At 37.2% G+C, this 12578-nt stretch overlaps 1 protein-coding gene across 16 annotated transcripts in view; it reads right to left on the bottom strand.

Moving 5' to 3' along the window:
* COL25A1 (collagen type XXV alpha 1 chain) overlaps positions 1-12578 on the bottom strand; it is a 271408-nt gene that overhangs the window by 110789 nt on the left and 148041 nt on the right. For 9 of the 16 annotated variants that reach the window (XM_032444266.1, XM_032444274.1, XM_032444265.1 and 6 more), the window contains exons 6-7: positions 6818-6844; positions 2280-2297 (exon numbers count right to left, since the gene is read on the bottom strand). The exons of 2 other annotated variants lie outside the window; for them this stretch is intronic. In XM_032444266.1, coding sequence (XP_032300157.1) covers positions 2280-2297; positions 6818-6844 — 45 coding nt within the window. The remainder of the gene's footprint in view (positions 1-2279; positions 2298-6817; positions 6845-12578) is intronic. 5 more of the 16 variants (XM_015861367.2, XM_032444278.1, XM_032444268.1 and 2 more) reach the window with 1 other exon arrangement.

Raw genomic sequence — 12578 nt, 5'->3', positions numbered from 1 at the left:
ACATTCAGTAGCTGCCTATAATCAGGATCTATAATTAAGAGGCATGGCCGTATGCAACTAGTGTCATTTGAGAGTTCACCTAGGTATCCAAGACAGCTGCACATGACTGACAGATACAACAACAGTCTAACAGCAGTCTCCTGCTCTTTTACATATGGCTGCCAGAGACTAAGCTGGAGACCAAATCTTCCCATGCAGCAACAGATGCCTGTCAGCAGGCAATGTGCCTTAGGAGTCTACAACAAGATGAAGAGTATTCTAAATGCACTAAGAATTGACTTAACCTTCATCTACTACAAGCAGTGCTTAGACAACTTACATGTCAACACCAACACACAAGCCTTTATATTTGGCCATTTTGATCTCCAAATGTCTCATGCCAATATCCCCTGTCACGTGTGTATTTGTAAGAATTATTTCTGGACTTATGCAGCCAGTCAAAATAACTGAGTTTAAATTCTCCTGCTACAATATTAGCATATTGATTTGAATAGGAGGAAAGGCACTATTAAGAGTGAACAACAAAGAAACAGCAATGAAGGCAAATAGATGAATGTTTCTACTGAAAGGAACCAGTGAAGTTAGATCATAGGAACTCTCATCCTAGATCTAGTGCACACCCTAGATCTGATTTCTGTTTTCTGTATGATCACACAGTGCACAGAATAAAATTCTTTGCAATTTTTAGGGTTTTTTCCCCCTATAGTTTGCACCCTTTTTTTTTTTTTCTTTTTCTTTTTAAACAGTACTGAGTTTCCTGTTTATCTACTCCTACAGAACAGATTATGCTGAATGTTACTATCTGTTGTGGTTCTTAGCCAACAGGTACCTCAAGGCATTTCATGTACACAGATGAGCTACAGGAAGTGAGAAGCTGTTTACAAGCATTAAAGATGCTCTGCAAAAGGAACTGAGATGGGGGAAATGGAGATCCAGCCTCAGGTTTTCCACCTGAGAAAACTTTCCACTTGTGCTGACAGCACAAGTCAACATCAACTTACAGGGCAGTCCAAAGGATCAGATAACACGCCTAGGTCCTCACTGGAGCTTGTTCCAAACAAGAGTGCCACTCAGAACTATAGTCCATCTCTTCATTGACTGCCAACAGCACAAAGGCTTCAGATACCTCTGCACAGGCCACAGGCCAAGAGCCTACTTACTGTAAAGTAGAAGCTCTATGGAAAGGCACTCATTCCAAATATTATATAGACTACATATATCACATTAAATAGAATCTGGTACTCTGCAAAGTAGAGTGTCAGAAAATCCTATAGCACTGATACACAGCATTCAGACTGAGTGTGGAGAGGACTTGTAACACTTTAACTGTTTTTCAACAGAAAGGGATGTGAAGAAGCAAAAAGACTTCAGGAAAATGTTTACATTCATTCCTTAATAAAAAATCTTTACTTAAAAACAAAAAACAAAACAAACAATGCTGCACAGATTTGGTTTACAATTATGATTCTGAAATATCAAACACCCTCATGAATTCTGTCTCAGACAACTTACTTTGCTAAGATGGTCCCCTCAAAGCAGTTTTTTATACTGCATCTTAAGTATACAAAAAATAGTTTTTCCAAGTAATTTCACTGAGCTTGGATTTGATATTGGCTTCCCCACATCACCCCCTCCCCTCTGTTTCTTTGCTCTTCCACATTTCTTTACCCTGCAACTGAAACATGTTACACATAGATTTTGCTATACCAGGTGCTTCCTCTTTGCTGGTCTATTTCTACATTAGAAGCAAAGTTAGGTCCCTGGATTTCCACATCTTCAATTACAACTCACAAGACAAAGTTCTACTATTCTTAAATACAGCAGAACTAATCCAAGGAGCATGTATAATTAATCACAACAGCTAGCAGCACAATATTTAAAATAACTGAGGCCTGCCTGGATTATAGCAATGTTATTAGTATGTGATTAATAAGCAGTTGAAGAACTGCATTTGCTACACATTTGCTAAGTTATTTTATCTTGCTTTAAAGTTAGGTGGCAAAGTTTCAAGCCATAGTTAGGAGATTTGCTTTATTCAAAACCACGTTGTTAACCCTACCATCTGGTCAAACAGCTGAGGGAACTCAAACAACCGTATGGGAGGCCCCATGTTTCTCTCTGGGGAAGTATTTGTCTTACTGAATTATGCAATGGTTACTAGTTTCAAACTTTATGCAGCATGATCAAAAAAACTCCGTATCAAATTACATTGTAGATAAACTGAGTTTTGTAGGCTTCATTTAGCCTTAACTTATGTAAGAAAACGAGATGGCACTTACTTGAGGACCAGGCTGACCCTGAAAAATAAGAAAATCATAAGGTTATAGAAAGCTATGACAAAGATCTGGTCCTTAAACAGTAGCAAAGGGTTACAGCACTTTATGAAAAAAATAACAAACAATCCAGTAATGGTAATGAAATCAGAGCCTGGATCTTTAAGTTTAATATTTAATTTCAGTGTTTGAATTCAAACTGATAAACTGTGTTCCAATTAAGCAATTCCAGAAATAAATACCAATAACACATAATTGAACCTGTGTTACAGAAACTTCATGCTTTTTTTTATAACGACAATACAGATTAGAAATTACAGAAAAACCTAATTTAATAATTCTTAAGTGAGAAAGAATCTACATATACTGAACTGATTTAGAAGTAGGTATTGGATGCTTTTCCTCCTATTGATTACAGAATGAGCTACAAAGTGCCTACTGCCTAGTGAACAAAGTCTAAAAACTGCAGGAACAGAAGGCTCAGGAAACAGGACTGTCTTTCTGCCTTTCTTGCAAGTGTAGTTGTTGAAAACTGTGCTATAAATTGGTATTTAAACCAGAAAAACAGCAACCAATGAAAAACTGAGGTGTCAGCCCAAGAGGCAGCTTGGGAATTCATCTTTGTCCTTTCCCTTACTTACCAACTTACTCTGTTTTTCAATTTAGTCTCCACTGTTAGCTGTGCATTTCCACCAGCAATGAACAAGAGCCTGTATGCCATACTCACAAAAATCTGCACCAGCAGAGGTGACCCACTATTGCCACCGCTGAAACACACCACCCACTGCCTCACTGTGCACACACACCCACTGTTTTGTCTCCACAAACACTGAGTAAACATTGATGAATGCCAATGGGCACCATTTCTTCCCCATGGACAAATTCAATTCCACACCTTTGCTTAATATGCTCTTCCATGTCCTAAGATACTTTTTCAGACTGCCCCCAGGGCTGCCATCTGTCACACAGTAATAAAATGGAACAGAATACCAGCAGGAAGATTCAGCATCTAGTGCCACACCATCATCTGCCTCTGACATTATGGCCCAACAAAGTAAAATAGGAGGCATTAATTTTAGAGCAGCCCTCTTGTTTTCTGTGAGCAATTTTTCTTCAAGTTTCCATCTGGAAAGCATCTTTGCAAGGAAGGACGTAGAAGTTCTGGTGGACACCAAGCTGAACATCGGTTAACAGCATGCTCTAGCCACAAGGAAAATCAACAGAATTCTGGGTGGCACAAGGCAAAGTATTGCCAGCATGTCAAGGGAGGTTATCTTTCCCTTCTGCTCAACACTGGTGAGATTGGTGTGCTGGGTCCAGTTCTGGGTTCCTCATCACAGAAAGACATGATTGTGCTAGAGGCAGATGGGTGAATAACCACTATGGGAACAAAGGTTGAGAGAGCTGGGGCTGTTCAGCCTGAAGAAGAAAAAGCTCAGGGCACAAACTGCCCAGAGACTTTGTGGAGTCTCCTTCCTTGGAAATCTTCAAAAGCCAACTGGACATGGTCCTGGGCAACTCTGCTTGAGCAGAGGCGGGACCAAACGATTGGCAGAGCTTACTTTCCACCTCTAATAGTCAGTAATAGTGAGATTTTGAAGGAAAAAAAAAGCATTTGACCAGACATGCTATTTACAAGAAAAGCTGCTGAAGAACTTTTTTTTTAATGAAACAAAAAATGAGACAAAAACCATGATCTTAATTTACATGCAAGCTTAAAAAACAAACAAACAGGGAATATAAGATGTTAGAAATAATGTTAGAGAGGAATCATAGTAAAAATGCGGAGTTATTGTGACTAACCTAATCCTTACACTGAAGGAGGCCTAAAAGCATTCCTTGTTATAGATGCTGTAACCTCATTCTAGTTCCTTGTGAGAACATTTGCTGTGTATGGGTTTTCAGATTAGAAAAAAAAATACCTGGCAAAAGCTTGCCAATTCTAATACAAAGATTTCATGTTGGCTTAGTCCTATGAAATTACACATCTCACTTGCTCAATAAACATGCTTGGAGTTCTCTGCACTCAGCTTTTACCCTCATCTTCCCATCATTGCAGGTTTTAAGCCATTATATGCTCCACTTGATCCCAAAAGTCCCTGGAATTGCTTACTGATGCAGTATTGAGGAAGCTGTATGATAAATTGATATAAATGAACTGAGACCTATGCATACAAAGTTTCCTATATAAAAATCACAATACATGTCTCTCAAGCGTATTTAAAAGTGTAATACATTTTGACCACATCATGAAAGGGTTTCCAAGGTACACAAAACACTTGAAGTCTGAAATCAATAAAATTCCAGTTTAAAGCTGTAGAAGGCAAATGGGGAAAAAAGAAAACAAACCAAGAAGGCTTGAAAACTGACACAATGTTCTTCATGCTTATTTAAGACATGTAGGATACTCAGTGTTCACATGGTATATGCTGTAAGATAAGAGACATACATGCATAAAACAAACATACTCTGAAAAAGGTGAAGGATAAAGTCATACTCCTATGAAAGCATTTTCTACTCTCTGCCTCAAAAGCACAACCAGTCAGCTGAAGTGCATTTATAATTACTGGTTTATCGTATCTGAAATATGGAAAGAGAAATTAGATTTTTAAAAGACAGTTGTTTTTCACGGTGACAAAGAACTCTGAGATAACGATAAATATAATAGATGAGCTTCACTTAACTTCTGCAGGCTCTCTACCTTCCAGTCATTCAGCACTTGACCAAAAATGCAGATGCTGAATATAGAAGTACTTATAGCACAATTTTTTGATCCTGCTAACTATAATCCCCTTGAACTTAGAAGGAACTTTGCCTTAATGAAGATAATTATTTTCTGTTCTCAGATGTTCTCAATCCTTCATTGTTTTTGGGCCCTACTGACTAGCAAATGCAGTTACAGTATAGTTTTCTCATTGATGATGCACTAAGCAACATTAACAAGAGAATGCAGCAAGCACTGTATTAGAGAAGTCATCAGCTTGGCTTGAGAAGGTACAGGCACAAAGATGCTCTTTGGGAGGACATCTTGCCCTCCCATAGATGTATCCCTTCAAGGCTAATGAAGTTATCTTGGTAATAATGAAAACACAAGCCAGAGATGCACAAAAAAGATCTGCTCTGAAAGAACCTGATTGTAGGTCCTTTCCAATCTTATGAATCTATGATTCTCAATGATCTGAAACAAACAAAGCAGTATGTTATTTTGCTTGAATTTGTGACTGGAATTATCAGGAAGAAGTCAGCAGCAGGCAAGACAACACTTGAAAGCACCTGAAACCTGCAACCTCCAGCTGTATTTCCAAAACAGACATCTCTAGACAGCAGATGCTCATATGCTCCAGCTTGTGTTTGAAAGTTGAATATGGTTTCATTTGTTGTTCTTAGTCTGTTTCATTTAGCATGCTGTGTCTCTATACAATCTGTTCTCAGGATGCACTTACAGAGCAGTCCCAACACTATTAACTTACCTGGTGCATTTATGCAGTTAATCTGCATTCTTATGGTATGTGTAGCTGCATAATCTATCATGTTTTCAGCAAAGCCTTCAGAAGACTTTTCCTTTCTGCATTTCCATTCACCAACTTAATATGCTATTTGGCAGGAAAAAAAGGGGTTAAGTTTGGCAGCCAATTCTATTTACCTTGACTGAAAGACTTGTACAGCTGGTTGCTAATCAACTTCCATACAATTTAATCTAACAGCTGTGGACATGAAAAGAGGAACGTAAAGATATACAGTCTAGACAAGTCAAGATGAAATCAACAGGTAAGCTATTAATCTGCTAGAAGAGAAAATTAAAGGATGTCTATCGACCAGAAGCAGCAAGCATCACAAAAGTGTTACTTTGCAATAGAAAGAAACCTCAGGAGCATAGGAAAAATTCTTAAGAGAAGAAAATGGAAGCTGCTGTTTCAGGTTAACAAATTGAGCTTGTAAAGAAAAGGGGTTTTTAGTAAGCGAAAGGACAAAAGATGTGTTTGAGGTAGCAAAGAATAAGGTTGTTCTCAAAACAGAGAAAGAGAGAATGCCAGAAACTCATACATAAGGTGTTGAAGGTTGATCAGAATGCCTTGTATAAAGTAACTTGAAAGAGTGCCTTCTTAAAGAACATCTAGGATAGCATACAGATACGTGGGACTGTTCAGATGTAATTAGCCAACAAAATCCAGGCAGAGAAAACAAAAATGCAAGAAGAAAAAGCCTGCAGAAAGAGGAAACACAAGAGCCATGGATACACATCAGAGGCACCACCTTACTACCCTTTGGGGACATCCTATGGACAAAGCATCTGAATTAGGAACAGCTGTCCTACAGCCTAATCCAGACTGAAAATGATCAGAGAACAGGAGTGTATCAGCTTGGATAGATGCAGAAGACTGAAGGGGCTTATTAGCACCCTTGAAGTCTATAGTACAGAGACTGAAATAATGCCAAAGTAAGACAATATGTGATTAATATACATTTAAGCATGAGAAATTCAAAAAGCAGAGACTGAACATACACAAGACCTAAGTTACACTGTTTTTGAACAAATCACCTACCAGCTTTCCATCCATACCAATCGGACCCTAGGATAATCAAAAGCCAAAACAAAATTGAACAGTTAAAAAAAATCAGTGGAACACTGAAGTTGAGAAAAACATACAGACTTAAGGAATACCGCAGGCTTTAGAAGATGACTAACTACACCAGCAATTAAATGCAATAGATTGAGAATCAGGGCACAGAAAATAACCAAAGGAGTAGATCTAAGACAGCCTGGTGCAAAGTAGCCAGACAATAGCTGGTGTTCAGCATGCAATGAAGGAGTTAGGTTGGAAAATCAGAGTGGTATAACATAACCAAACGTATGAAATAATGCATCTGGTCTGTGCACTTCCTTTTGGACTGAAAAAATGGAATAGTCTTCTCACAATTACATGGTTGCCAGATGAAAAGAGAAGCGTTTAAAATCTTTTAACTAATACATCTGAATTAATATTGTAATAGTTGTGTTTAATCAGCTCCTGCAGTTCACTGAGGTGCTGAAGATTCCCCTCTATATTTTGGCCTAGAAATACAACCTAAATCAAGGGCTGTAGTAGAAACACCAGACACAAACAAGGAAAAAGGACATCAGTTGAATGCACAGTTCATGAAACTCATTACTTTTGCTGCATTATTAGCTTCTCAAGAAGCCTGTGGACTAAACTACCCTTCTGTTCCAAAAACAAGTTGCTGCATCTGGATAGCCCTACAGGAATATAACCTATAGCTTTTTCTGGGACTTACTTTCATGTTACAGATTAGATGATGTGCTGAGAATGTGAAGCAGGTTACCAGTATCTTCTTTATCTGTATAATGACTATTTTTTGTTATGTTCTGATGTCCTGGGAAAGGAAAACCTAGAAAATCTTTCAAGCTTTCTTATCAGATATTACGAAAGAACACCACAGTATATTATCAGGACATTTCTATTAGCAAAGTCCTAAGAAGTCCTAAGAGTCCTCAGAAGCTCTTGATCCCATACTTGTAGCACACAAGCATGCACAAAACACTAGTTTTCTCAAAGCTATTTAACAAATTTCTAATTGTATTCCTGTACATGCCAACAATCAAGGCCAACCTACAAATTATTAGCTTTCCCAGATTTTTCTAGCACTCTATAACAGGACTTCTATCTAGTAGCATTTACACACATTGCCTGCTGTAGGTGCAAAACTGGAGGCTAAGCTGAGCTCTGGCTGTGAATACATTTACTTCTAGAAAGCTAACTAAAGACATTAACAGTGGAAGCTCAGCAGTAAGGTCATGGCAAGTATGTAAAGGGCTGTGTAGGCCAGCAGCTAAGTTTAACAATTTGGTCTCCTGCAAGTTTAGCCCAAAAGATTTGATTATTTTTTTATGACAGATGAATAAAGTAATGGCTTTTTCTACAAGAACTTGTAGAAGGAAAATTCATTATGGGGGTCAAGCTGCTGGTTTAAAGAAGTTAAAATCTTTTGTAGCTGAAACACTGCTTGTATTTTGCAAACAGGCACCGTTTTCTTTACTGTAGAAAAGAAAACATGTTCTACTTATGCACCCTTACAGTCATGAACATTTTAGCTACTGTTAGTTTTATTGCCTTCTCTTTATCCATAGTACATATAGTCCAATAATTCAGGTGTAGAGCTATCTCAAAGAGTCTTAGTAAAAAAAGATATCAGAAATTTTCAGGAAACTTAAAGGAAGCACCTGCTCCCAACTGAAAAAGATAGGCTTTCGACCCTTCTCATTCCATTTGTATCAGGACTTCTTGCTGTCTAATTTGGCAAAGCCTTCTGGGATTTCCTCTATAGGATAGAGGAGTGAGAAAATTGCTTGAGACATATTGCTCGACAGGAAGAAAAAAAATCTGTGAACGTAAAAGGTCATTACTGTGAAATTGAATATTATTGTCATTTTGAAAAAGCACTATTTCTGTTTTTACTGAACAAACATTAAAGTTTTTCTTCAATTGAGAAAAGAAGGAAAAAACGTTTTTCTGAAGATTGGAACAATCTGGATTCTCTCAGCTGATACAGGCTTGGTGAGACTGCTCTGCTGAAGCAGTGCATGCAACTACTTCAGGATGCACTGACAAATCCTTCATACAACAATACTTCTGATATTTGTGATATGATTGTAATAGAACTCTCAAGGAACAGTCAGTGGCATCTTCATTTGTTTTGAAATAAATACCAAAAACTACAGTCTGCTTTTGACTGATTTAGCTTGATTGTCTCCCGAGCTGCATACTGTTCAAACTGCTTCCTGCTTTGTTCACTAATTAACTGCTACTATAGGTTAACATGTCACTTCTACTAAAAATGAAACAAAAAAGCATGAACTTCTGTAACTCAATTCTCATGGAACACTAAAAAATATTAGATAATATAACACTAGATAAGGAGACAAGTAAATTTATGCAACAGACATCAGCTATTTGTTTACTTAGAAAGGTACTACAGGAGGTAGATCTATACATATCATTTTCAGGCTTCCACTACCCTTTTTCTAAAATACATGCCATTACTGGTTATGAAATTACTTATTTTCCCAGATCCTCAAAAGCAAAGACACTTGTACTGTAATTTTCTTTTTCCTAAAGAAAACTCAGCTCTTCCCTTAACATTAACTTCTTATCTAATAACCCTAACACTGAGAGGGACAGCACATGGGAGAAATGAGAATGAGTGTCAGTTAGCTTTCTCATCACGAAAAGTAACCTGTACTCAAGAATAATGTAAAACATTATGCATCACAGAAGATAGATACTTTTATTCAGATTTTTAATGCTACACAAACATAGTTGTTTTCTGTTTAAATTAGGCTATTCTGGAAGCATGCATTTTAAGGAGCTGAGAAACTGTAAGCATCAACAAATGAACCAGAAACTTTTAAATGACTGAGATCAAAAAAGATGGCAGTATTCTGACTTGAAGCAGATTTACTACATTTGTTTTTTTTAAGAAGATTCTGAATGTGACAATATTCGGTACTGAAAACTATTATGCAATCAAATACTCTTTCAGGAGAAAGAAAGGGAGGAAGACTTAGAATATCTTCTTAGTTTTGATTTCTCTACTTGTCCTTAAGTGATCCTTCTCTTTAAAGGAACACTCATGAGATGACTTAATTCTGAATCAGAATAAGCATACTAAATTAAACACATTTCTTCTTTATGAACTGCAGATAATCCTTTTTTTTTTCCATTTTAATAATAAAATGGATTCGCATATATTAGAGGTTCAGCAACTTCAATAGGTTAATCATCACTGGAAGCATGCAAATAAATATGCTTGGTGTATATCCTGTGGAAGGAACGAGGAAGTGTTTTGACACTGCAAATTTGTCCAGTTCTATATTCTTGCGCAAAACTGAATTCAAATGTACCAATTATCTCCAAATCTATAACCATCTCTCAAGCATTGATATTTCATTGTTTTCCTATTTTATGAGAAATCAAGTATTTTAGAAACATTTTTCCTAGTGTAGACAATACTGGATTTTTTTAAATTGTCTTTTAGATCACATATTTGATAGCTTTAAAACATAACTGCTTCTGACTACCATAGTAGCATTTCTGAATTCAGAAGCTCTTATCCTGATGACTAAATGATTCTACATTTATATTCCACATTTCTAAATAGTCTACAGCAAGTACAGTTGTGAAAATGTTGCTGCCTGAAATCTCCTACATATGTATGTACATATGTATGAAGATGTATGAAGGACTCGGAAGAAAGCTAGAACTGAGCTATGCAGCTGCTGTATGAGGTGCAGCTCAGTTGCTGCATATGAGTGAGATTAAGATCATCTATATGAGAAGAAAATCAACTGGTGTTTAAACAGGTTTAAAGCTAAAGCCCAGATCCAGGTACGGCCAAATATGACACACTGCCTTTTCAAATTGACTATTTTATTTCAAGACTGTCGGATTTCCTCCTAATACCATTATAAATGATAGATCTCCATTGCTTCCCTCCCCCCCCTCTGGTTAGTTACAAGTTTAGCAAGGCTGATTTTAATTAGGTACTGCAGCATAACTCCCTAGAAAGCCTGATGAGACTTCTCTTCAACAAAACTCTGTTTTAGGTGATGAGTAGGATAAGATTTTCAGCTAGCTAAGTTTTTCCCACTGATGAGACGCAAGTTCTTTCTCAGTGCTGTCAAGAGCACCATCAGTGAAATGACCAGGTACAGAATTCACTCGTTACAGTCCTGAGAGAAAAAGTGCATTAAATCAACCTGCAACAAATCTCTTCAGCCAGCAGTCAGGAGACTACTGATAAATCAAAATAATTTAAGAAGAAAGAAACTTCACTGTAAGAACAGTAATGAGCCTCTGCCTAAATCCTCCCAAATTACTGACAAATAAGAGCACTAAACGGCTATTTCAGAGAAATTCATTACAGAATTTCCTGAAGCTTTCCCTCAAGCACTTTGTATTAGCTACTATCTGAGACATAACATTTAGCAAGACAGATGACCACCTGGAGATAGTAAAATAGGTCAGTATGTTCTAAAGCGGGAATTTCTTTAGAGTATGAATGATTTAAAAGTAGTCTGTTATTAATTATAATTATTGTAAATATTGTGTTATAATAGCACTGTCAGGCTGCTTGATCATCCTCTCCAACAACTTACAGGCTCCCTATCAACTGCCAGAACCTCCCTTTCAGCTTTTAGATAGCACCTTTTTTCCCCAGATAGAAAAATACCAAGACGTGAATTGAACTCTGCAAAAGAGCGCGCAAGAGACTCAGTAAAAAGGTCCCAATAACAGCTGAATGTAGAACCACCAATAAGGTTCCAAACTACATTCCCATCAGCCAGAAAAGCTCCCCCAAGCAGCTCCTCTCAACACTAGGATTTCGGTTCATAAACATGATGGCAATGAAAATTTATTCCAATTTATATTTCAAACCACCTGTCCTGTGTTATATCTTCAATATAGAGAAATACAGCATACACATAAAACAGTAAGTCTATGCTAACAGTAAGCTGCAAAGCAAAATGGGCAGAAATCTCACATTTTGCTCTTCTTGCTACTGGAAATAAAATGTTTCGCTTGTTTTCATAATTGTCTTTGAATTTCATGAAACAAATGGCGTGATCTAAAGAAGTGGATTCTGTGAAGTTGCTCTAATGTATAGTTTGTGGACACCAAAAAATCATCAGTAGCAGAAGATGAAATATGAACAGTTTTAAAGATTCCAGGATACACCAGAAATGCAAAGTCCAGTCTCCAGAACTTTTTGTTGGAACAGTATCAATCCAGATTACAAGGCCCAAGTCTGGAGTCCAGAAGTTTGAACACTGTAAGAGTTTCTTTGCAGTTTTAAAACAGCCTGGTCAGTGGTGGTTTGGAGAAAGAAAAACCATTCAGTGTTGGGCTATTCACAGAATGGCTGAACTACAAAAAAAAAAACAACACTGCATATGGTAACAATATGGGAGTACAAAGAGTTCTATGCAAGAAAAATTATAGTCGCTTCTCAAAAGCACATTTCACAGCTGAAAAGTAATTGCTGAGATTCTGTTCGTTTCTCATAGTGGATGCAGGAAATCTGACAAGCAGTTTCTTGCGGTGCAGATGCATTTTTGAGTACCTGAGCAATATGACTGCTCTTCCTGCTGAAATCTATACATAAAAATGCATGGGGAAACTGAGCAGACCTAAACTGGAATGGACTTTTCTAAAAGACCATAGGCAGACATTATTCCATTTATTAAGGCACACCAAATGCACACTGTTAAAAATGCTCAGTATTAAAAACTGTGTTCTTATCCCCTCA

The sequence above is a fragment of the Coturnix japonica genome, chromosome 4 (assembly GCF_001577835.2).
Source record: "Coturnix japonica isolate 7356 chromosome 4, Coturnix japonica 2.1, whole genome shotgun sequence".
NCBI classification, from domain to species: domain Eukaryota; kingdom Metazoa; phylum Chordata; class Aves; order Galliformes; family Phasianidae; genus Coturnix; species Coturnix japonica.
Note: the sequence above shows the minus strand (reverse complement) of the source record. Positions and strands in the feature narration are given on the sequence as shown.